The 22,724-nt window shown below is 33.1% G+C and overlaps 1 protein-coding gene across 1 annotated transcript in view; it reads right to left on the bottom strand.

Annotated features, from left to right (window-relative positions):
* The window catches only part of SCN7A (sodium voltage-gated channel alpha subunit 7), a 99,671-nt gene that overhangs the window by 56,747 nt on the left and 20,200 nt on the right, over positions 1 to 22,724 (bottom strand). The window contains exons 2-9 of the mRNA XM_055291907.2: positions 18,272 to 18,519; positions 15,077 to 15,195; positions 14,653 to 14,742; positions 13,165 to 13,293; positions 11,428 to 11,519; positions 6,145 to 6,351; positions 5,828 to 5,897; positions 2,646 to 2,787 (exon numbers count right to left, since the gene is read on the bottom strand). Coding sequence (XP_055147882.1) covers positions 2,646 to 2,787; positions 5,828 to 5,897; positions 6,145 to 6,351; positions 11,428 to 11,519; positions 13,165 to 13,293; positions 14,653 to 14,742; positions 15,077 to 15,195; positions 18,272 to 18,505 — 1,083 coding nt within the window. The 5' untranslated portion in view covers positions 18,506 to 18,519. The remainder of the gene's footprint in view (positions 1 to 2,645; positions 2,788 to 5,827; positions 5,898 to 6,144; positions 6,352 to 11,427; positions 11,520 to 13,164; positions 13,294 to 14,652; positions 14,743 to 15,076; positions 15,196 to 18,271; positions 18,520 to 22,724) is intronic.

Genomic DNA, 22,724 nt, shown 5'->3' with positions numbered 1-22,724 from the left:
CCAATGCCTATCAATGTTAAACTGGATAAAGAAAATGTGGCACATATACACTATGGAATACTATGCAGCCATAAAAAGAATGAGTTCATGCCCTTTGCAGGGACATGGATGAAGCTGGAAACCATCATTCTCAGCAAACTAACACAGGAACAGAAAACCAAACACTACATATTCTCACTCATCAGTGGGAGTTGAACAATGAGAACATATGGGCACAGGGAGCGGAACATCACACACCAGGGGGCCTGTCAGGAGGTGGGAGGAAGGGGAGGGATAGCATTAGGAGAAATACCTAATGTAGATGACGAGTTGATGGGGTGCAGCAAACCACCATGGCACATTTATACCTATGTAACAAATCTGCACATTCTGCACATGTATCCCAGAACTTATAGTATAAAAAAAGCAAACAAAACTTGGAGTACAATAATGAAGATCCTGAGGGCCCTAATAGCAGGACACTTCCAGACTGGTTTCCTATTTCTTTGGTAGAGGAAAAGAACCATCTTGAAACAAACGCTAACGAGAAAATTAATTCATACCTTTTGGGGGCAATAAGTGAAGAGCAAAACCTGTATTATTATAGCATATACAATAATATAGCCCATACATATTCACTTATATTTTTATTAAAGTTCCATTAAGCATTCTATGTGTAGATGCTAAGAAATCAACAAAAATTAAAATAAGACAAAAATAGTTATTTTTTTTCTCAGATAGATAAAAAGTTAGCAGGTAGTTTCTCAGGCAGTTCATCTCTAAGTGGGAAAATAGCTGGACAAGCAACTAAAACACCACAATCTAAGGAAAGTATAGCGGCCCGTGGCATTCCAGTGTAGGATGTGCCTTACTCCTACACTGGGCTTGGGGAAAAGCTCAAGGAAGAAATCATGGTTTCACAGCATAAATTTGAAGCATGAAACTGAAGGCAGATAGGCAGAAACTTAAATTTAGGGAGAGCGTATAAAATACATGGAAATACGATATTATGAGAAAAGCTCATTTAGGAAGCAGCAAACCTTTTAAATAGTTAAACAGAGAGTATAATTAGAGTATGTTAAAAAATAAATTAGGAGATATAGGCAGATGAGACCTTGAAGGGCACTATATATCATGCATATAGAGTTGGAACTTTGGCCTACAGGAATTTGAAAAACACTGAAGGATTTTTAGAAGGATAACATGATGATTATTTTAGAAATAAGAACCTCCTAGTGTTTTGGAGAAAACACTGAATCTTATCAAAGAGACTGGAAATACCAACAGAAGTACTAGTCTAACAAAATTAGAAAAATATAGTTTGTGTAAAAATGCCACTTGTAATATTTTCTTTTTTTTACCAAAAATACAATTATAATGCATGTATGTTTGGTCTACTTGATTTCCATTTAACAATATATTATGAAACTTTATCTGTGCCCCAAATATATTACATTAGCCTATCATCATTAATGATCCATATATACACGTATAATGCCCACAATTTATCAAGTCAACCAAAATAAGCATGGACTGGATGTGTATGTATGTTTGTTTAAAAATAAAGAATGTTCTCCTTCAACTATAAATAACTTCAGAAGTTAGAGTAATGCTGCTTTGAAAATAACACTATTTTCTACTATGATAGAACTCTTCAAAGAAAAACTGAATCCCCATTTTCATGAATATCATACCTTTCTGAGCAACTATGACACATACATAATTAGTTATGAACACAGACTCTCAGAATTTGAATTTCAATTCTCATTACAGTAAGCCTTCTGTTATTGTAACTGGAACATGATTGAATATTGAACTGGATAAGAAGAAATAGAAGAACAAAAAGAAACAGGACACTGTATATATTGAATAAATAATTGCTTAAGATATGGTAATGTCATAAATTCAAAATGTTTTAACTAAAGAATTAATACCTAGAAATGTTCTTTATTTAGTGATTACCAAATGCATAATATCATAGGCTTGGAAACAAGACAGTGATCTGAGATCTGGGACGTTCAACAGCTATAAATTTTGGGAGGCTACTCGACCTCTCCAAATATTAGTGTCTTCATATAAAAAGCACACACACAGCCGGGCGAGGTGGCTCACACCTGTAATCCCAGCTCTTTGGGAGGCTGAGGTGGGCGGATCATGAGATCAGGAGATCAAGACCATCCTGGCTAATACGGTGAAATCCCGTCTCTACTGAAAATACAAAAACTTAGCCAGGCGAGGTGGCGGGCACCTGTAGTCCCAGCTACTCGGGAGGCTGAAGCAGGAGAATGGCGTGAACCTAGGAGGCGGAGCTTGCAGTGAGCCGAGATTGTGCCACTGCACTCCAGCCTGGGCTACAGAGCGAGACTCCGTCTAAAAAAAAAAAAACACACAAATACATACTCGCTCTCTCTCTCTGTCCTCTCTTCTCTCTCTCTCTCTGACCTTGTAGAATTGTTTCAAAGATTAAATAAGATATAATACACCTGGCAATGTGGCCAGCATATAATTTGACATTCTGTAATTCTAGTTTTCTTTACTTTTGTCTTCCAATTCTTATGTTCTTATGCACATAAAAATTTTAAAAACTATATTACATTTGACCATTATCTTAGAAGTGAGGGCATGGTGCCATTCCTAAGTACAGTACAGATTCTCTCTGTTCTTACCTGGTGATAAAGTACTTCAGGGTAATCCTGAGCCATTAACCGAAACAGGGCAAATAAGGCCCAGCCAAAACTGTCAAAATTTGTGAAGCCTTGATCAGGATTTATGCCAGCTTTTACACACACATATCCTTCAGGACACTGACTAAAGAAGACAAAGAAAAAAACCTGCTTACTGTTAGGTGACTATTAGATTATGGCCAAATCATAAATATAGAACATCAGTCCTGAGTAATAGAGAACTCACGCTTCCACAGGGAGAGTAATGTCTGCTCCCAAACAATTGCCTGCTAAAAAGTCACACATGAGTTAGATTATAAGTTGATACAGTGAACGGTGTTAATTAAGTGAAAATAAAAAAGGTCCTCAACAGCCTGGGCGACAGAGCGAGACTCCGTCTCAAAAAAAAAAAAAAAAAAAAAAAAAAAAAAAAAAAAGTCCTCAAAAGTGGTTTTTGCCAAGCCATTTTTTTGTATTTCTTTATTTTTTCATTGAAAAAGAGAAACTGTACATATTTGTGAAGTACAAGATGCTGTTTTGAAATATGTACATATTGTGGAATGGCCAAATGGAGCTAATTAGCATATGCATACCTCACATACTTATTTTTTTGTGGTGAGAATACTTAAAATCTATCGTCTTATCATTTTTCAAGAATAAAATACCTTGTATTAACTATATCTTTACTACTCCAATATTAAAGGGGAAATATCTGAACATCAGAGTGAAGGTATAACTGACGGAAAATAGTACTGATACAAATACAACTGCAATGGTTGAGGGTATAATTTTCAAATGACTTCATGTAAAGCCCTTAGAACCCATTATTTAAGGGTGAGAAAACATTTATCGCATCAATAATTTATAAGCAGTATTTGCACATGGGGAGGCAGATCAAATTAAATATTTATTTGATTTCCTTTTAGGGAGTCCTCATATTTCTATCCACTTAGGAGTTTCGGTGTTGTGTTCCATTATTACAGTGGTAGTCCAGTAAATCATGCTTCCTCTCTCCACGCCCTTGTGTAGTTTTCTCTCACATTATTTTGGGTTTAGTCATGTTACTTGTTGCAGTTTTAATGGAACAAGGAGAGGTTTAAAAATCACTTGTGCATTGGGACTTGCTAAATTGCTGACCCATAGTATCTGAGCAAATGAAGTTTTGTTGTTGTCTTGTTGTTTTGGGATAGTTTACCATGCAGCCAAGTATGACTGCTGCAGGTGAAACACTGCATGACTTTCTCTTCTTGCCTTGAAATATACCTTTGTATCCTGAATATCCATGACCACGTGTATCCAAAATGTATTTCGGGTCATATTTGAGCTTGGAATGTACATAAAAGGAATTAGCTGAAATGGGATGGGACAGATACAAAGAAATGGGTTCACCATTTGGATATGAGAATAAAATGGGAGCCCAGCAGGAGCTGGGCAAAAAAATATGTGCTGAGGCTGGGCGCAGGGTGCATTGGTTCATATCTATAATCTCAGCACTTTGGGAGGCCGAGGGGGTGGATCGCTTAAGCCCAGGAGGTCAAGACTAGCCTGGGCAACACGGCAAAAACCCATCTCTACTACAAACACAGAAATTAGCCAGTGGTGGTGGCACATGCCTGTAATCCCAGCTACTTGAGAGGCAGAGGCACTAGAATTGCGTGAACCCAAGAGGCAGAGGTTACAATGAGCACAGATTGAGCCACAGCACTGCAGCCTGGGCAACAGAACAAGACTCAGTCTCAAACAATATATATATATATATATATACATATATATATATATACACACACACACACACACATATATACACAATATATACGTATATATGTATATATATACACAATATATACATATATATGTATATATATACACAATATATACATATGTATATATATACACTATATACATATATAGTGTGTATATATATACACACACACACACACACACATACATACATATATGTGTGCTGAGCAAGTGAGAAAATATCAAAATCCCCTGAATTTAACTAAACCATATAACTCATGCTCTCCTCCCCCATGAGCCTTTTGTTAATCTGGGCACCAGAGTGTAAGAAAGAGCTGAGTTTACAGATGGCTGCCAAGTCATCCCAGCTGAGCAAAGCAACAGGAGGAAATTACGTGAGTCACACTGCTGAGAAGTGCCCTGTTTCCCCTTTATGAATTGTAATTTTCATCTGAAATTATAGGACAATGAGATATGACAGTTTTGTCATCTCAAGAATGATTTTGAAATGCTGATTTTAAGAACAAGGTTTTTATTAATGTAAATTATAGTCATAAAAACATGTGAGATTAAATAAATGAAATATCAGTATATCTTTTTAATTTTTTTTTTTTAATGGATGTGAGGCTTTCATTGTTGCCCAGATTGGCCTCGAACATGCAGCCTCGCCTCTTTGCGCAGCAGGACAACCGGCCCGAGCTATCCCGGCTCCCATCAGCATCTCTTTAATATTTCTTTTCTCCCAAAACTTCTTTCCAAATGATAGATTTATATTGTCTTTCTTGGTCATTCTCACTAGCTCTGGAGCACTCTTGAAAACAGAAGATAAGATTCTTGTGTAAGTCCCAGCTCTGCCATTTACTAGCTTCTCAACCTTGAAGAAATCATTGAATTAGTCTGCCTATTGCTTTTTAAATAAAATTGGATGAATACTATTCCACATTGCAGACTTCTGCTATGGTCTGAATGTTTGTGTCCCCTCAACATTCATATTGAAATTCTAACTCCCAATGTGATTAGGAGATGGGGCCTTTGATAGGTGATTAGGTCAAGAGGGTGAAGTCTTCTTGAATGTGATCGATATCCCCAGAGAAAAGGCCTGAGAGAAACCTCTGGCCTCTTCTGCTATGTGAGGACACAGCAAAAAGGCACCATCTATTGGCCAGAGGACAGGCCTTCACCAGACACCAAATTGGCCCAGCACCTTGATCTGGACTTCTCAGATTCCCCAACTGTGAGTAATAAATTTCTGTTGTTTTTAAACCAACCAGTCTATGGTATTTTGTTAATGCAGCCCGAGTAGACTAAGCAACTTCTCAGTATGGTTTTGATGATGAAATGAGATAACACAATCAAATGGGAAGCAACAGTAAAAGGAATAGTCCTTCATTAAGTACTATTGACAGGTGATAATGATTTAATAGAATAAAACTAATACCACCTACCCAGCATCTGTCCTGTTGCCACAAAGGAGAGCATATCTTTCTCCTTCCAAATAATAAAAGTTTTCTGTTTCTGAAAAATAGGCAAGAAATGATATTCTATATGCAATTATGAGTTAGCACCACATTGGAAGTCTGTTTGGATCTCTGCAGAAGATAAAATCTCTTTCTGCAATTGTGAAGAAAAGAGCAAATATCCTTGCCTTTCAACCAGCGCCTTTGGGAATCTAGCAAAATGTTGTGTTCAACATTTCTGGGAAGACTGCTTTGCCTTTAACAAAAGTTTCAATTTTTGGTATACATGGCAAGGTGATTCTTACCTCGAATATAATATGGGTTTCCAGTTCTGTTGTGCAGGGTTTCATTTTCATTCTCTTGGGGCCATCGAAAACATTTATGTTTCAGGTTGCCCATGAAGAGCCCCATCCCAATTAGAGAAAATATGCTCAGAAAAAACAGAGTTAGGATAATGACACCAATAAGCTTCTTCAAGCAGTGGATCAGGACCCCTACAAGGGATTTCAGACCTGGAAAGAGAAATATTTGTTTTTGAAATAATGTAATATCTTAGAAAAGCACCATTGGCAAACCTCTCCCATAGCAACTGCATACTCCATTGAAATCAACAGTTTTATCTTATAATGTAATTTTAATTATTTGGGTCTCATAAATAAAGTGAATACTAAATCAAAAGTTGAGGTTTATGTATTATTGCTAATTTTTAACACCTAACAAAATAATTCAGACACACTATTTAAAATTAATTATTTGTGGCCGGGCGTGGTGGCTCACGCTTGTAATCCCAGCACTTTGGGAGGCCGAGGTGGGTGGATCACGAGGTCAGGAGATCGAGGCCACGGTGAAACCCCGTCTCTACTAAAAATACAAAAAAAAATTAGCCGGGCGTGGTGGCGGGCGCCTGTAGTCCCAGCTACTCGGAGAGGCTGAGGCAGGAGAATGGCGTGAACCCAGGAGGCGGAGCTTGCAGTGAGCCGAGACTGCGCCACTGCACTCCAGCCTGGGCAACAGAGCGAGACTCCGTCTCAAAAAAAACAAAAAAAAAAAGAAAAAAAACAACAACAACAAAAAAAAATTAATTATTTGTTTGCTTCTCTTTACAAAGAAAAACAATCTCCCTCTCTTGGTTACTACTTGTCATATCAACCTCCAGTGTTTGTAAGCATAAAGAAAGGTGTAAGGTTATAAATCAAAATTAAAATGTTCTTGAAAAAAGAAACAGTTTGAAACAGCAGTATTCTATATTATTCTTTAATTGACTTTATAATAATTCAATCTGAGGAATTTCAATAAGCAGGAATGAGAATAACACAACTGTGATCTATGTAAACTGTATTTATATCAGAATACTAATAGAGAATTCAAACTTAAAGCTGGCTTTATTTAAGGATATTCATTTTTCTAATTATAAATAACACATGCTGACTTCTGAAAGTAGAAAATAAGAAAAAACAAAAATAACATAATCATATCTCATAGAATAAATTACTATTAACTTTTTTGTGTATACACTTTCTTTCTTTCTTCTATCCTTCCTTCCCTCCTCCCTTTTCTTTTTCACTTGATCTCTGATTTGCTAGTCTGTGTGCATTAGTATCCTAATAACTGCTCAGCACAATAATGAATGAGAATATACTAACTCTGTGATGTTAACTATGCAAGTAGTCAACATTTGTAAATCTTAGTTTTATAATTTTTTAAAATGGAAATAATACCTACTTTCTATCCTATTGTGAGAATTGAAAACTATTCATTTGAATGACGTCAGATGATTAGATTTCTTGAGTAAAATATGACAGGGTTGAAATAAGTCATTCTTGTGACTACAGAAATGTGATAATCTAGATTAAATATACAATTTTAATTTTACACCATAATAAAATATTTGTTTATAGCCTCCTTTTGCCACTTAGAATTATATCATTCTTTTTACTATAAGCAAATCTTTTCAAAGTATTATACTAGATATATAATAGAACTTCTGTGTCAAATATACAACAGTGGTTTAGCATTGATACACACGTTCACATTGTTTTCGAGAGATGTTGAACCAATGTATAAACCAGACTATAAGCCTTCACTAACACTGGAACATTTTTAAATATTGTTGGCAGTTTATTAGAAAAAAATAAAATGACTTCAATGTAATTTCTGTAGTTACTATTCCGAACTTTTAAAATAGGTGTATTTGCACCGTGTGCTTATTTGGCAACTGTCATGATTCCTTAGTATATTTTTATACTGAAATTTTTTCATATTGTTTTGTAGGAAATGTTTTTAAGAAGAGCAATTCTTAAAGAAAAATATATGTCTGTGTTTATATATATATATATATACACACACACACATGCATATAGATAGATAGATAGATAGATACATAGATAGATAGATAGATAGACAGACAATTTCCATTGTATACCCAGTTTTTGGTGGAGCCTTAATTTTAGCACTGACATTTTGTTTAATGGAAAAAAAATGACACCATCACATTTTTATAAAATTAAGTTTGTTAATAATTTTCATTAGTATATACTAATTAGATTTTGTTAGAAAGTTCTGGGCCATATGCCAATTTCGATCTTAATTTTCTGGTATAACTTCCTCCTTCTTTTAAATTTTAACCTTCGTTTTGCTTAGCTTAAGTAAGTCTATTATAGAGCTTAATTGAATTTCTGACTTCATATTAAAGTCTCTGCCTCGATAAAATAATTTAAACCAATTGCACTTATTTTCATAAATTAGGTTTACAATGGAATATACCTTTTTTTTTTTTGATTTCTATATTCTTCTTATTATTCACTGTGTTTCTTTTCCTTTGTCAATAAATTTACTGTATCTATTTTTTCCTTTAGTATTTTAGATAAAATACATGTTTTGAGAACTTATATCCAATTTAAGTTCCTATTTTGAAATAACATGCATATCTCTACATCAATAAGACAGCATCTACTCAGTCCCACCACATAAGGCGAGAAAATAACTGTATTTATTTTCTTACATTTCTCTATTCTTACTTCTCAGTTTTTGTTAATATAAGTAATGACCTTTGACCTACTTATCATTGTTGAATTATGTATTTTGTATCACATATTATCTATCATGATTTATAGAAAGGATAAAATTCAAATCCTTACAAGGGCTTGCCAGGAAGCATAAATTTACACAAACAGAGAGTTGAGAGGACTCAGATGAATCTGCCTGACTTAAAGTGGCAGCTGTTCTTCATCTACAGCAGGTTGTTGCTGTTCATAAATGTAGGTGGACCTATCCTGACAATTCATCCAGGTTAAATTGGATTTCAAAATAAAATCATTAAATTTTTATAATATTGACATCTATGTCAAAGTTTTCTAAAACACAAATAAAATATGTCTCTAGTTCAAGAATGAACCACAGAAGTTCATGTGGTAACTTCTGATTTATAATATTTGCATTCTGTTTTGCAACTCACTAACAGAAGTAATTTGCAATCCATTCTGTGTCGAAATGGTTTCAGAGCTCATTGCAATTACTTTTAGAACTAAATACTCTCATTGCTAAATATTTCATTTTCATACTTATTTTTTCAGCAGATATTCTGAAAATATACACATGTACAGTTTGAGAACTCTTGCATAGCTGAGAACATACATTTGTTGACTATACATACAAATGAAAGCCAAGTATAGAATTCTAGTGTCTCAACTTCCCTGCCTACACTTTGCCCCAAGCTCTGAAACTCCACTGCCTACTTAAGTTTACTATTAACATGCGGTCTAAGGGTGACCTGTCCATGATGTATGTTTCTCGCTCTTTTGCTTGAAGAATTTTATAATACTTTTATTCTTTAATAATTTACATTTCTCACATTTTACAATATGTCCAAGTGTGCATTGTAGTTATTATTTATCTAGTATAAGCTTATCTCTTTCATTTGTAGGGTCTTTTTCCAGTTAAAAATTTTTAAAAGTTTTTTCTATTGTATATATTTCAATAATTTGTCTTTTATATTCATTCCGGTCTGTTTTCAGGATCACTGTTTATGCTTAAGATGGAATTCAGTTTTTTCTCCTTCATTAATCCATTCCATTTTTCAGTTCTATTGTATTAATACAGAATTCCTCTAGTCTTTCTTTATACAAGTGTGCTTGTTTGATGCACTGATAATACTATTTTACGGCTTCCATTACCACTGAATATTCATCTAGGGTAGTGTAATTTTTATCACTTTTTTGTCTTAAAGTTAGTTATATTTGCCTATATTACTCTCTCATTTCATCTTCTGTTGAGAGAATGCAAAAAGATAATTTATTATGTATGCTTCTATTTTTAAACACATTTATTTTAAAAGATGATACTTTCTATTAAATATATGTTTCTCTTTCTATATTGCAAAATATTTTCATACACTCCATATTGCTGGTATGTGCCTAGTATATTCTCCCTTGAAAAAAAGAGTAAGAGGTCCCTACTAGCCTGTAGGCTTCCAACTCTAGTGAATGAATTCTTCTTGTATTATTAGAACTTGAATTCATCTGATTTATTTAATAATTCTTACCTCTAGTCTTCAGATGAAGATGCATGTGAAATACGTGGGGAGTAGTAAGGGAGCTAGAGCTGTGAAAATTCCCACCAGGTTAAGTCTCACTAATTGATTCCTTCACTAGATTTGGTAAAGCTGCCATGCCACAGACAGTTTTTATTAAACAGCTTTACTGAGATATATTTCACAAGCCCCACAATTCAACAGCTTAATGTGTACAAATCAATGTTTTAGTATATTCACAGGTTATGAATTATCACCATACCTTCCAATCTGTTTTTCTCATTTGTTCTACCTGAACTACAAATACATAGCCTATATATATTTAGCCTTCTTTCTGGTCTATGAAAGTTGCCTGTAGGCTTTGTTTTTGCTTTTATTACATTCCTCCTTTGTTTTCTTGATACAGCTATTTCATAACACTTCTGAATTGCAGCTAAAACATTCTGGGTAGAGTTGTTCTTATCTAATTGTTCTTATTCATTCACAATAACAAACTAGAAGGTGTGGTGTGTTTCTGTTAGAATGTCTTTAGAAATGGGAGCTGTAACTTAGTCTTCAGCATCTTCCACCAATGTGGTAAAGTTGCAACCAGAGTGATGGAAGATGAATTTTGTGGCATGTGAATTGCACCCTATCCAAGCACTCAAAGCAAAGGGGAATTCATCTTATTTTATATTACTTTGTTCATGTCAACTGGTTTCTTGATAAAATGAGGAAAAGAAAGAGGCAGATTAGACATCTGTCTAGACCACTATTTCTCTCAGAAGTCTAAAGAATTTTATAAGTTCATATTTGTAAGAATTACAAATTAAAATATATTTTATTGATGTCTATATTTTGGTTTTTGTAAAAATTGGGCCTACACCAAATAAATAACAGTGAATGTATTTTTCTTCTTCTCTTTCCTGGAGTGACATAAATGTAAGTTTCAGATAACTCACTGGTTTCAAAGTGGAAACACTATTCAATATTTCCTCTGAACAACAACAGGGAAGTTTAAGTGAATACATGGCAGTATATAAAACAAAACGAAGAAAAGATATTCAATGCAATTTCTTACCTTGATTTAAAGGAATAATTTTTAAAATTCTCAAAGTTCTTGCAGTTTGAAGCATTGGAATGAAGTCTAGAGGTGAGTATCTTATAATAATCCTGTGGAATTAAATTAGAGTAACTTAAAAGTCATATTACATCTATGCTACTTACTCTTGGCTTTTTATGGTTATTGAAACTTATTTTTAAAACCATATATGCAAACATTTCCCTTGATCACATGATTCCATATTGCAAACAGTTTTATTATTGATCAGAAGTCAAAGATTGCTACGGTGGAAAGTGGCCAGGTAAATATTAATCTATATTATGAGAGTTTACAAAAGTTTGACACTGTGAATACTCTTAATTTTTCATCAAATATTCCATACTATGTTCATAAATCTTTTGTTATCTAATTACTGAAAAGATAGTTACAATGAAAAATGAATAGTGTTTTAAGGAATAAGATTCATTTTAAGTATTTAAACATACAGTGATGATGATGGTAATTATGGTGGTGATATGAGAATAAAGATGAAGAGAGGATGATGGTGATGACATTGATGATGATGGTGATAATGATGACAATGGTGATGGTGATGGTGATGAAGGTATAAGCAGACTGTGTGTTGATTAAGGGCACAGACTCTGAAGCCAGACTGCTTGTGTAGAAATCCAGGCTCTACCATGAACTAACTGTGCAACATAAGCAAATTATTTAAATCTTTCTTGCCTCAGTTTCCTCAACTGTAAAGTGGGGTTAATAATACGTCCTGATTCAGAGGGTTTTTTGAGAGATTTAATGAGTTAATTTATGTGAAGTACATAGAAGAGCACTTGGCACATAGGAAGGGCTCTGTAAGTGTTAGCTAACAGAAACAGCAAAACAGCAAAGATAATGGTAATAACAGTCAAAGTAGTGATGGTAATAATTACAGTGATATAAGACACTATGTTAGATTGCTTACAACATAGTGACACCTTTATGCTGTTTATAAATGTTATTTTAAAAACTGACCCAAAATCTACAAATAGAAAATTACTTTAAATTATTTTTAACAAGTTTGATGCCAGTAATGATTTCCATAGCTAGAAAACAGAATACACTAAATAGAAGTATTTTAAAAAGAGACATGAAATTGTTAGAATTGTCTGAAGCATTCCAGAAAATGTGAGGGGGTGGTGTTTAAGATACGTTATTGTGATCTCTAGCATATTTGCTGGTCTTAAGCAATGTAGCTACATGCAACGTAGACTGGGAATTGAGAATCAAATCTGCTAGGACCTTCTCCTAAGTGTTCAGGGGATTCGCTCACTGATCACTAAAAGGCACACTTAAAATGCACAAATTCAATCTTTATCATTCTTGCTCCAAATAGAAAGCAGAAAATAACCCACTCCTTTCATTCTTTTTTTATTATTATACTTTGAGTTTTAGGGTACGTATGCACAATGTGCAGATTAGTTACATATGTATACATGTGCCATGTTGGTGTGCTGCAACCATCAACTCGTCATTTAACATTAGGTATATCTCCTAATGCTATCCCTCCCGCCTTCCCCCCACTCCTTTCATTCTTATTGCATCTTCTGAGGACTAGGTCAGAGGCAGCTGAGAGAGCTCACTATGACTATAACTTTGAAGTATTCTTCACCTGAAGACTATCTGCAGGCAGAAATCTTTGTAGACGTCAATTATTTTTTATGAAAAACATTTTCTGAGCAAAACATTAAAATAGACTCAATTTAAAGAAATACTCACTCAAACACAGTTATGCTGAAATCAAGCCAGTTCCATGGATCACCAAGGAAGGAAAAAGATCCTGCCCAGACACCTCTTGCAAAGAATTTTACAAGTATTTCAAATGTGTAAATTCCAAGCAAAGTATTCCTGCAGAATTTTTTTCATATAAATGTTATTGGTGAGAATAATACATTGTCAACTCTGAAATACTATGTTTATGATAACTAGCTGGCATCTAAGAATAAGTCATCAGGAAGGTGAGACCAGGTCTACTTGGTAGGCCAAAACAAACCAACCACCAATAAATTAGACAACATTCAAGAAAGCAAGTGCTCCTTGAGCCCTAGCTCAATGCTTTAAATAGAATTTAAAGCCCTAGCTCAATGCTTTAAATAGGGTAGGCTGTGTCTTATAGCATTTGTCATGACATTTGACTTTTAAATTTTTTTATTACTGTAGCCATGTAGTAAAATTTGAAGTCAGGTAACAAGATGCCTCCAGCTTTGTTCTTTTTGCTTAGGATTGCCTTAGCTATTTGGGCTCCTTTTTGGTTCCATGTGAATTTTCTTTTACAGGAACACGGATGGAACTGGAGGCCATTATCTTTAGCAAACACAGAAACGGAAAACTAAATACTGCATGTTCTCACTTAGAAGTGGGAGCTAAATGATGAGAACACATGGACACATAGAGGGGAGCAACAGACACTGGGGCCTTTTGGAGGTTAGAGGGTGGGAGGAGAGAGAGGATCATGAAAAAAATAACTAATGAGAACTAGGCTTAATACCTGGGTGATGAATAATCTGCACAACAAAACCCCATGACACAAGTTTACCTATGTAACAAACCTGCACTTGTGCCTCTGAACTTAAAATAAAAGTTAAAAAGTAAAAAAAAAGTTCAATAAATTCTAGCTGAGAGGTGATAGTCTTTATATATTATGTAGGTAAATGATAAAAACATCAAATATCAAATTTGCTCCCTATAGGGATTATACAATAATTAATAATCATCATTAAGGGCATGTGTAAGATCTAATTTTATTATATATATATTCAAAGATTTTTTATGGTGATATTGTTATAGTCACCTTCCAAAATCAACTACTTCTAATAATAATATTAAAACTCAAAAGGTAACTTCAAGAAAGCCTTTTCCCCCAGAAAATTTAATGGGCCTTTCCATCCTTACAGTCTAATGCAAGTCAGACTACTGGTATGTCCTAGGAAACAGAGGAATAGAACAGAAAGGGAGAAAGCGATTTTCTTAATGAATGGAAAGGAATGAAAGTTATCTAAGCTAGAAGCAAATCAAGAATGAGATTGCAATAGCAAGGAAAATAGATGTGAAGCACTGAAATATTATCTTAATCATTAACAAATATTAAATTTATTATAATATAAAATATAATGTATCATATAATTCAATGTTATTAAAATAAAATGTAAAATATTAAAAATATACAATTATATATGATATTATGTATAAAATAATTATATAACATACTCTAATACTGGTCTCCATTTTGGCAAATTAGTCAGGGACATGAATATGCAATCAATCAGGACACTAATTAGAATAAACAGTCGGAAAAAGGTAGCTTATAGTCAAGGAATAATAGTTAATAAATAATATTGGAAAAGATATATTTCTATTATACATATTTCTTAAATGTTGAAAAATATTAATCTTATTGAACAACAATGGGCATTAATATTTGTTAATATTTACTATTGTGTATATTAGAAAATATGCTTTATATGTATTTTCAAATGTGGAACACTTAATGAAGTATAATCTAGATTTCAATATGACCCAACATGAGATATAAATTGAAAAGAGAAAAATACTGCAGAAATAGTTGAATAATAGTATAGTTGCAGTTAATGTCAGCACAGTTTAAAGTCAACAAGTCAACAGAAAAGGATATGGATGTACCAAAACCTTGATAGTTGTTCTTCTAATACGATTGAAAGGAGACAATGTACACAAGATGGAAGCCGCATTGAATCTGAAGATTGTTCTATTTTTACTTAATACTATGAAAGTCTGTAAGAAGAAAAGCGATCAAGTGAAATTAGAACTCAGAACCATAATCTCATCAATTATGCAACAAATTGCCAATCAATCATCATTATAGTCTTGGACTCTAAAAGCCATACTTTTCTTTTTTTATATATTTTTATAGGCTAAGTCAAATGGAAAGATTTTAGATGTTTTTATTCATATTTAGGCTTGCCTGTTTATCTACCATTTTTGCTTTTTTGAGTTTTTTGCTACTGTTACACCCAAGAAAGTTGTTTGTCTCAAGCCAACCCCTAGTCTCCTTAGAGAATTAACAGAATAGGAAGAACACAGTATCCCAATGGCTCACGAAGATCCACTTAAAAATGCCAGAGCCGGTGTATCTGAGAACGTAATGAATGTTAAAAGTTATATTTTATTTCAGAGCAAATCAAATGTGGGATTGTGATAGCAAAGAAGATCCAATGAATTGAAATAGTATATTAATTCTTAACAATTGTCTATGAAATAAAACCAAACTTGCATGATATCATTAACATATATATATCTAAACCAGAAATTTATAACATGTAAACCTAATACATTGAGATATTAAAGCATTAAAATTCTAACAAAAAATAATGAAATATCAGAAATATTCTGAAATTAAAATTGAGTCATAGATCTATATATGTGTACATGCTTGTGTATGTACATGAATGTATGTGTATATATATATACCTGTAAATGAGCAAGTTTGCATATTTTTATATTTGTGTGTATATATATATATATATATGCATTCAGTGAAAGTGTGTATATATATCCACTATATATCCATTTGGAAAAATCTTATTGTGGGGTATAAATAAATACGAATAGTGAATATTTTATAGCTTACAGTCTAAAAGAGTATATTTTGTAATTTATAACATATAACATACCGAGACACAATAAATTATAGTATACTAAAATTATATATTAAATATAATCTATTAGATACTACAGTATTATACGTTATACAGAGGTGATTATTTCTATTTACATTTGTATATATACAGAAAAATAGATTACTTAGTACAAATATATATTCAATAATATTTCATGGATAAGTGTTCTAAATGGAAACCAAATTGTGATATAATTCTTCTTAATAAAATATTTTTCTAACACACAATCTGTGAACACTTTGACCTATACTATAGATATTTTCCTCTATTTTAAATGCAAACAGAAAATAAAAATTAAAAAGAGCCAAAGTAAATCTGATTTTTTTAAATGTGCTTTTCATGCTATTTTCCAGAACAATCTCGAACTTCACACAAGATGTTATGTATGCCATTGTGATGAAATGACTAATTTTAGGTATAATAATCTCCCAATTTAAGAGCTGAAATTGTTTTGTTAATTATAAAAGTATTTATTTTATGCCACTTTTAACAGAATAAACCAAATGCAACTCAAGTAAATTGTCATTTGTAACAGCACTTTTATACCAAGCTATCCGTGCAGTTCTTGCTCCAGATGTTTCATGGAAACTAGACCAAGAGTAACTCTGGGCCTTGGTTTATTTTTCAAAATCTTTGGTTTTGTCTTCAAGAACACAACTAGCACTTTTCCAACCATGTCTGTACATGCTGCAGGGTACTCAGAACTCTGCAATAATACCTATCCCTACGGTTACTGTGCCATATCAATTATTATGACATAAACATAGCAAAAACTGAATGTAGAGGTAATTGAGATGAGGGCTTAACTTATACTTTCATTAAAATGCTCTCAAGATTAAGCATGTATATTATAACAATGCTGCATAATGCCCATGGAGGCTACCCGAGATATTGCAGTCTTTTAAGTTAATATATACATTTCTACTGTAAAATGTCAACAAGCTTCCACCATGACAAGTATTCCAAAGAACTATAATTTATTTAAAAAAAAAAGTCACTTTGTCTTCCATCCAGAGAATGTGGTGCAATTCCTTGTCACCCATTTGATAATATCATTGAATGCTCTACAAGAATATCAAATTACTTTTGCTATGAAGCTAATCGTCACCTCCCCCGAATTTGATATTCTTTCTAGTTATTTCATTTTGTCAGTGGCATCACCATTCCTCTAAGCTGAAAACCTTGGCATTTTTAGTCAGTCAGGTTATGCTGCTTCTTCTCAGCTTTGTTCTCTCTGTCTCCTCGCGACTTCAGTCCTGGATTACTCTCTGTGTTATTTCATCTTTCTAGTCCTGTCTCTTCTGTGCAATCATCATTTAGAAATCTGCTGGGTTAATGCTACTTAAACATTATATTCATTGCATCAGTCCTTTGATCACCATATTAAATCCATGTTGACATCTCCATTATCTCACCTCATATCTCATAACTTGCAACAGCTAAGTTTCCAGTTATAGCGTCACTTTCTCTTTTCCTCATTCCAGAATCATTCTCTGCTCTTGCCTACACATAGGTCTTCTCTTTCCCTTATTAAAACTTCGAAGTGTTCTTTAATCTATAACTCAAATTCTGCATCCTTGATTCTTTCAGCTTCATTGGTTCACACCAATCTCTGATTTCTAAAAGCAATTATTTTCATATTTAGCATTTTGTGCTTGTTCTGGGATTGGACATATAGTAGTAGGTGCCTAAAGTCATTCTGGAGATAAAGGGTAAGTGTATGTATGTATGAATGAATAAAAATGATAAACAACATACGGGTTGTATTTACTTTTCTGACTTCTGAGTAAGTTCATCATATTTAACATTTTAAATTGTTGAGTATATTCTAGGCATTTTATAGGCATTTTAAAATTGATAACCACAAATGGACAATCTTCATGTTCCCTTAAAATATTTCACTTACATTAAGGCATACTAATACATATATTATGAAGTAAAGTAATCCAAAATATACTACCTAACCAGGTAAGATATCAGTTTTGATAAAAATCTCCAATATGTGTGCTCCCAAAATGAGATATCTTACGTAGTTCTGTATAAGTATAATTTAAAATCAGATCTTGCCCTATTTTTCATTATCTTTTTGTATCCTATCTCAATTACATTTTCTGTATGTCTGGAAATAAAATAATAAAAATGTCATCAAAATAATCTCAATTAATTCTCACATTTTTTTTCTTGTAGTAGTATGGGTCCACATCTTCCAAGGGCTCTGACACCATTCCTTGAGAAAGGTTTCCATAAATAAATGGAAGCTCTTTGCCAACTTCCAAATCAGGATTTGGCTTTAAATCTTCTTCTTCATGTTCCTCATTATGTGTTTTAGCAATATGCTGTTTTATAAGTTCAAAAGACTCTTTAGTGAAGGGAACAAGGCCCTTAGGTTCTGGTGAAGCCAACATTTCCAATTTTGTACCTGCAAAAAATTCTATATTAAAGTTGGGTATACTAATAAAACATAAAAGTACAAAAGATTAGGACATGAAAAATAGAGACCAGGAAACTGAATGTATGCATTTGAAGAACATATTCCTTAGTTTTGTAGAAATCTAAGTTGTCCCGAGTTTTATTGTACTTAATATTGGACTTAATTTGTAATTTCATGAGTAACTCAATCTGCTTCACTTATTCATTGTTTTAACACTCTTTTACTGAAATCTACCTTTCAACTTCTCCATTAAAATAAAAGAGATATTTTTTAGAAAGATCTTTTTTGCTAGAGATACTTTTTTCTGGCCAAATCCAATTATTTCCCTGTGAGACATATTTAACAATTGACTACACTTTTCTTCTTTAAACTTACTCTTCATTGGCTCTGCACCCTACTCTTCCATGTTTCTTTTTGTAGCTCTGATGACTTTTTTGTTGTTGTTGTTCTGGAAAACCATTTTATTTATTTATTTATTTTCTTTTTATTATTATTATTATACTTTAAGTTTTAGGGTTCTGATTACTTTTTTTAAATCAATTACAGTATCAGTCAAATATTAACCCAAATTTACATCGGGTATATCTCATGCCAACATGGCACATGTATACATATGTAACAAACCTGCACGTTGTGCACATGTACCCTAGAACTTAAAGCATAATAAAACATATATATAATATATATAAAAAGAAAAAAAAATATTAACCCAAATTTTAACTCTGATATCTTTTAAGGGTTTGCCTTCTTCCTCTGTTATATCTATCATTCTGATGAATGCATAGGCAAACAGAGTTTTAATTACTCTTTGCATTCAAATATTTATCAAGTACATGTGAATATTTCCCAAATGCTTTCTTCCCCCAGCTGTCTATATAGTAACTTCACCAATGGTAGCAACTTAACAGGTAAAAATAAATTATCTTTCTGCATGACTAGAATTACTCTTTAACCTGTGAGCTATTGTAAAAATAAAAACTCAAACTAATTATCTTGAAAATTACTGATGGCATTTTTCTCTCTGTCATCAATCCTTATACACAAAATAATTTTCTTTCAATAATTTTCTACGATTCTTGAATACTATTTATTTATATATGTCCTTGAACGTAATCATCTTTGTAATTGTATCTTTGGGGTACTCTAGTAGTCTTCACATATTTCAACTCTAGTCTTTACCTATTTCAAGTTATCCTATAGGCAACTCAAAGTAGTGTTCATTAAACATAATTTCATGCATCAATTCCCCATTCATGAACCTGGTTCTTTTTTCACACATACAAAAATTTTATTTTACTAATTTGTTCCAGTCCAATTCCTGTCAAAATTTACTCTTCCAATGATTCTATTCAATGTCAAAAGATTGATTTTTCTTTATTTGTTCGTCTAAACACTCTTTGTAATTTTATTATTGCAATTAAAGATAATAAATTTTGGTTTTGATATTGTGGCATTTTGCATCTGTGAATTTTCTTTCACAATGCTGGCACTAGCTGAATTACTTCTATAAGATTTTCCCAAGACGGAAATCACCCACAGATATACATACTCACACATATGTTCTACTTCAGAATTTTTCACTGTTGTGCAAAAGTGAGTTGTTTAATACTTTTACACATTACTTGTCTATTAATTAAAAGTAAGCATAAGTATTTAATATTATTGGGACACCATTCATTGCAAGAATCAGACTTCAACTGCTAGCATAAGTAAATGACGGGCAGGATATATTTTAAATATACAAAACGCAATCTTATAGACATTCAAGGGGAGGATACATGGCAAATTTCTGTGTTATAAATGTTCTGTGGAAAATAAAAATGAGAAGCAAAGATGAAAATAAAATATTGGGATGACTACTTATGCCTTTTGTGGAATCAAGTTTTCTGGATTTTGCTTTGCTTTTCATGTCTGCTGCATTCTACTTAAAGAATGGCTTCCTTTTCTTACTTCTAAGAATACACATAGACTAAAAATATTGACAGTCTTAACTTTATTTGGTTTTTCAGTTTAAGTTCTGACCACACACCTATAACATATGTCTCAAAAAAAAGGTAAACAGAAATAGACTTTGACTGAGCCCAGCCTCTGGATTCATTCACAAGAACCAGTCACAAATGGCTGGTTCAGTCTTTGTAATCAAAGACAGGGATATTTTTGCAATAGCAGTGGTTTCTTATGCCCAAGTCCCTCAATAGATGTTTCAGAGATAGGGTACAAGGAAATTTTAAAGGGAAGAATATGTATTAAGAAGATCAAAATACATCTACTTACAGCTGCCTTCCCAGACAAATGGTATAAAAACTCACCTTAAAATTTACTTATTTCCAAATATCTGAGACATTAAAAATTTGCTAAGATTATTTATAGATACCATATGCACACATACACAGACATGCATATGGTCACATTTCACATATTAAACTTTATTAAGGGAAGCCAAGATGCTCTGAATAAGTACAATTTATGAGTACAAGCTACAGATAACTAAGTTTTCTCTTACATATGAAATTTTTTTCCTTTAAAATAGCCTTTCAGGCCACGCACGGTGGCTCATGCCTGTAATCCCAGCACTTTGGGAGGCTGAGGCGGGCAGATCACGAGGTCAGGAGATCTAGACCATCCTGGCTAACACGGTGAAACCCCATCTCTACTAAAGACACAAAAAAATTAGCCGGGTGTGGTGGTGGTCGCCTGTAGTCCCAGCTACTCAGGAGGCTGAGGCAGGAGAATGGCGTGAACCTGCGAGGCGGAGCTTGCAGTGAGCCGAGATCGTACCACTGCACTCCAGCCTGAGTGAAAGAACGAGACTCCATCTCAAAAAAAAAAAAAAAAAAAAAGCCTTTCAAAATATTTTTACACAGATATCCTTGAATGTATATTAAATAATTTATAAATAACTTATTGGTTATCTTTATAAACATTCCTTACTATATTATGATAAAATATAGTGATGCTCCCAAAGGCAACTGCTGAATGGTCCTATTACACTTTTAGACTTTTGTTTCCTGCCTTAGCAATCAACCTTGACTTGACATTGTCTTGGTATTTCTAATCTCCTCCTTCTATGTGGAAAGAGAATATCTAAATTTTCTGGGTGAAGAACTAAAGATTGTTGAACCGCTTCAAACAAAAAATTCATGGGCTTTGTGACAGTTACTGGCTGCTCAGGGACTTTTTTCTTTTTATGTGAACCAACCCTATTCATGCTCTACTTTCTCACCATAAGCCTTGATTATTTAATAAGGAAAAATGAAGTAAAATATATGTATTTGAACGTTAGTAAGTCAATTCGTAAAATGTCTCACAAGAAGAAAAAATACGTGCTAGATAGCATTAAAAAAAGATAGGCCTATAAGGACTCCGGGTTTTTGTCTAAAGTCTGGTGGCCAATGGATACGACATGTCCAAGTTATCTATATTCTATAAGACTTACTCAACATATCAACAATTTAGGTTGTGATAGAGAAACAACCTAGTAGAAACAAATAAAATCATGATCTTGTGAATGAATCATTTGACTAATGTTCTAAGAAACCTCAGTCAAATTATTTAATATCCCTGAACATATTTTCTCAGTCATAAAATTGGGATTCCTCTTCCGGTTAAATAAGAATAAATCAAAATAATATGAGTAAAAATACCTAGTACAGTGATTGGCACATAATACATGGAAAATAAATATAAATTTTTAACTGTGATAAAATTTGCTGTATTAGAATGGTGAGTCAAATTTACTAGAAAAAAATATAATAGAAATACTTGTAAAACTTCAAAATTTGGACTAAAATACCCATCGGCACAAGTACAGTAGAGAAGAGATGTGCTTTTGAAACAGAGAAAATTGTCAAGGGATTTTACTAAATAGTAACTGCAATACAAATCAATACTAATTTGTGTCTGCCAAGAACACTAATATAACCTCTATCTGTGTTGATGGAAGATGCAGGAGGCAGTCCGTCTCTACTGTGCTGTAATCCAAGAACACCATACCTAAAAGGCATGTCCACAAACTGAAGGGTCTTCAAATGGAAACAGAAGGTTGATTAAGTAAAATAAAACAATTTTCGGACAAGCTAAAAGAATGGAGAATGTATAGTTGAGGTGGAAAAAACTCAAGTACAATCTTACTATTTCCAAGTATCTGAATGGTTCTAACGTGGAAGAGAAATTAGACTTCCATGTTGTTCGAA

This window comes from Symphalangus syndactylus, chromosome 9 (assembly GCF_028878055.3).
Source record: "Symphalangus syndactylus isolate Jambi chromosome 9, NHGRI_mSymSyn1-v2.1_pri, whole genome shotgun sequence".
NCBI classification, from domain to species: Eukaryota; Metazoa; Chordata; class Mammalia; order Primates; family Hylobatidae; genus Symphalangus; species Symphalangus syndactylus.
This window is presented reverse-complemented; position numbering and strand designations above follow the sequence as displayed.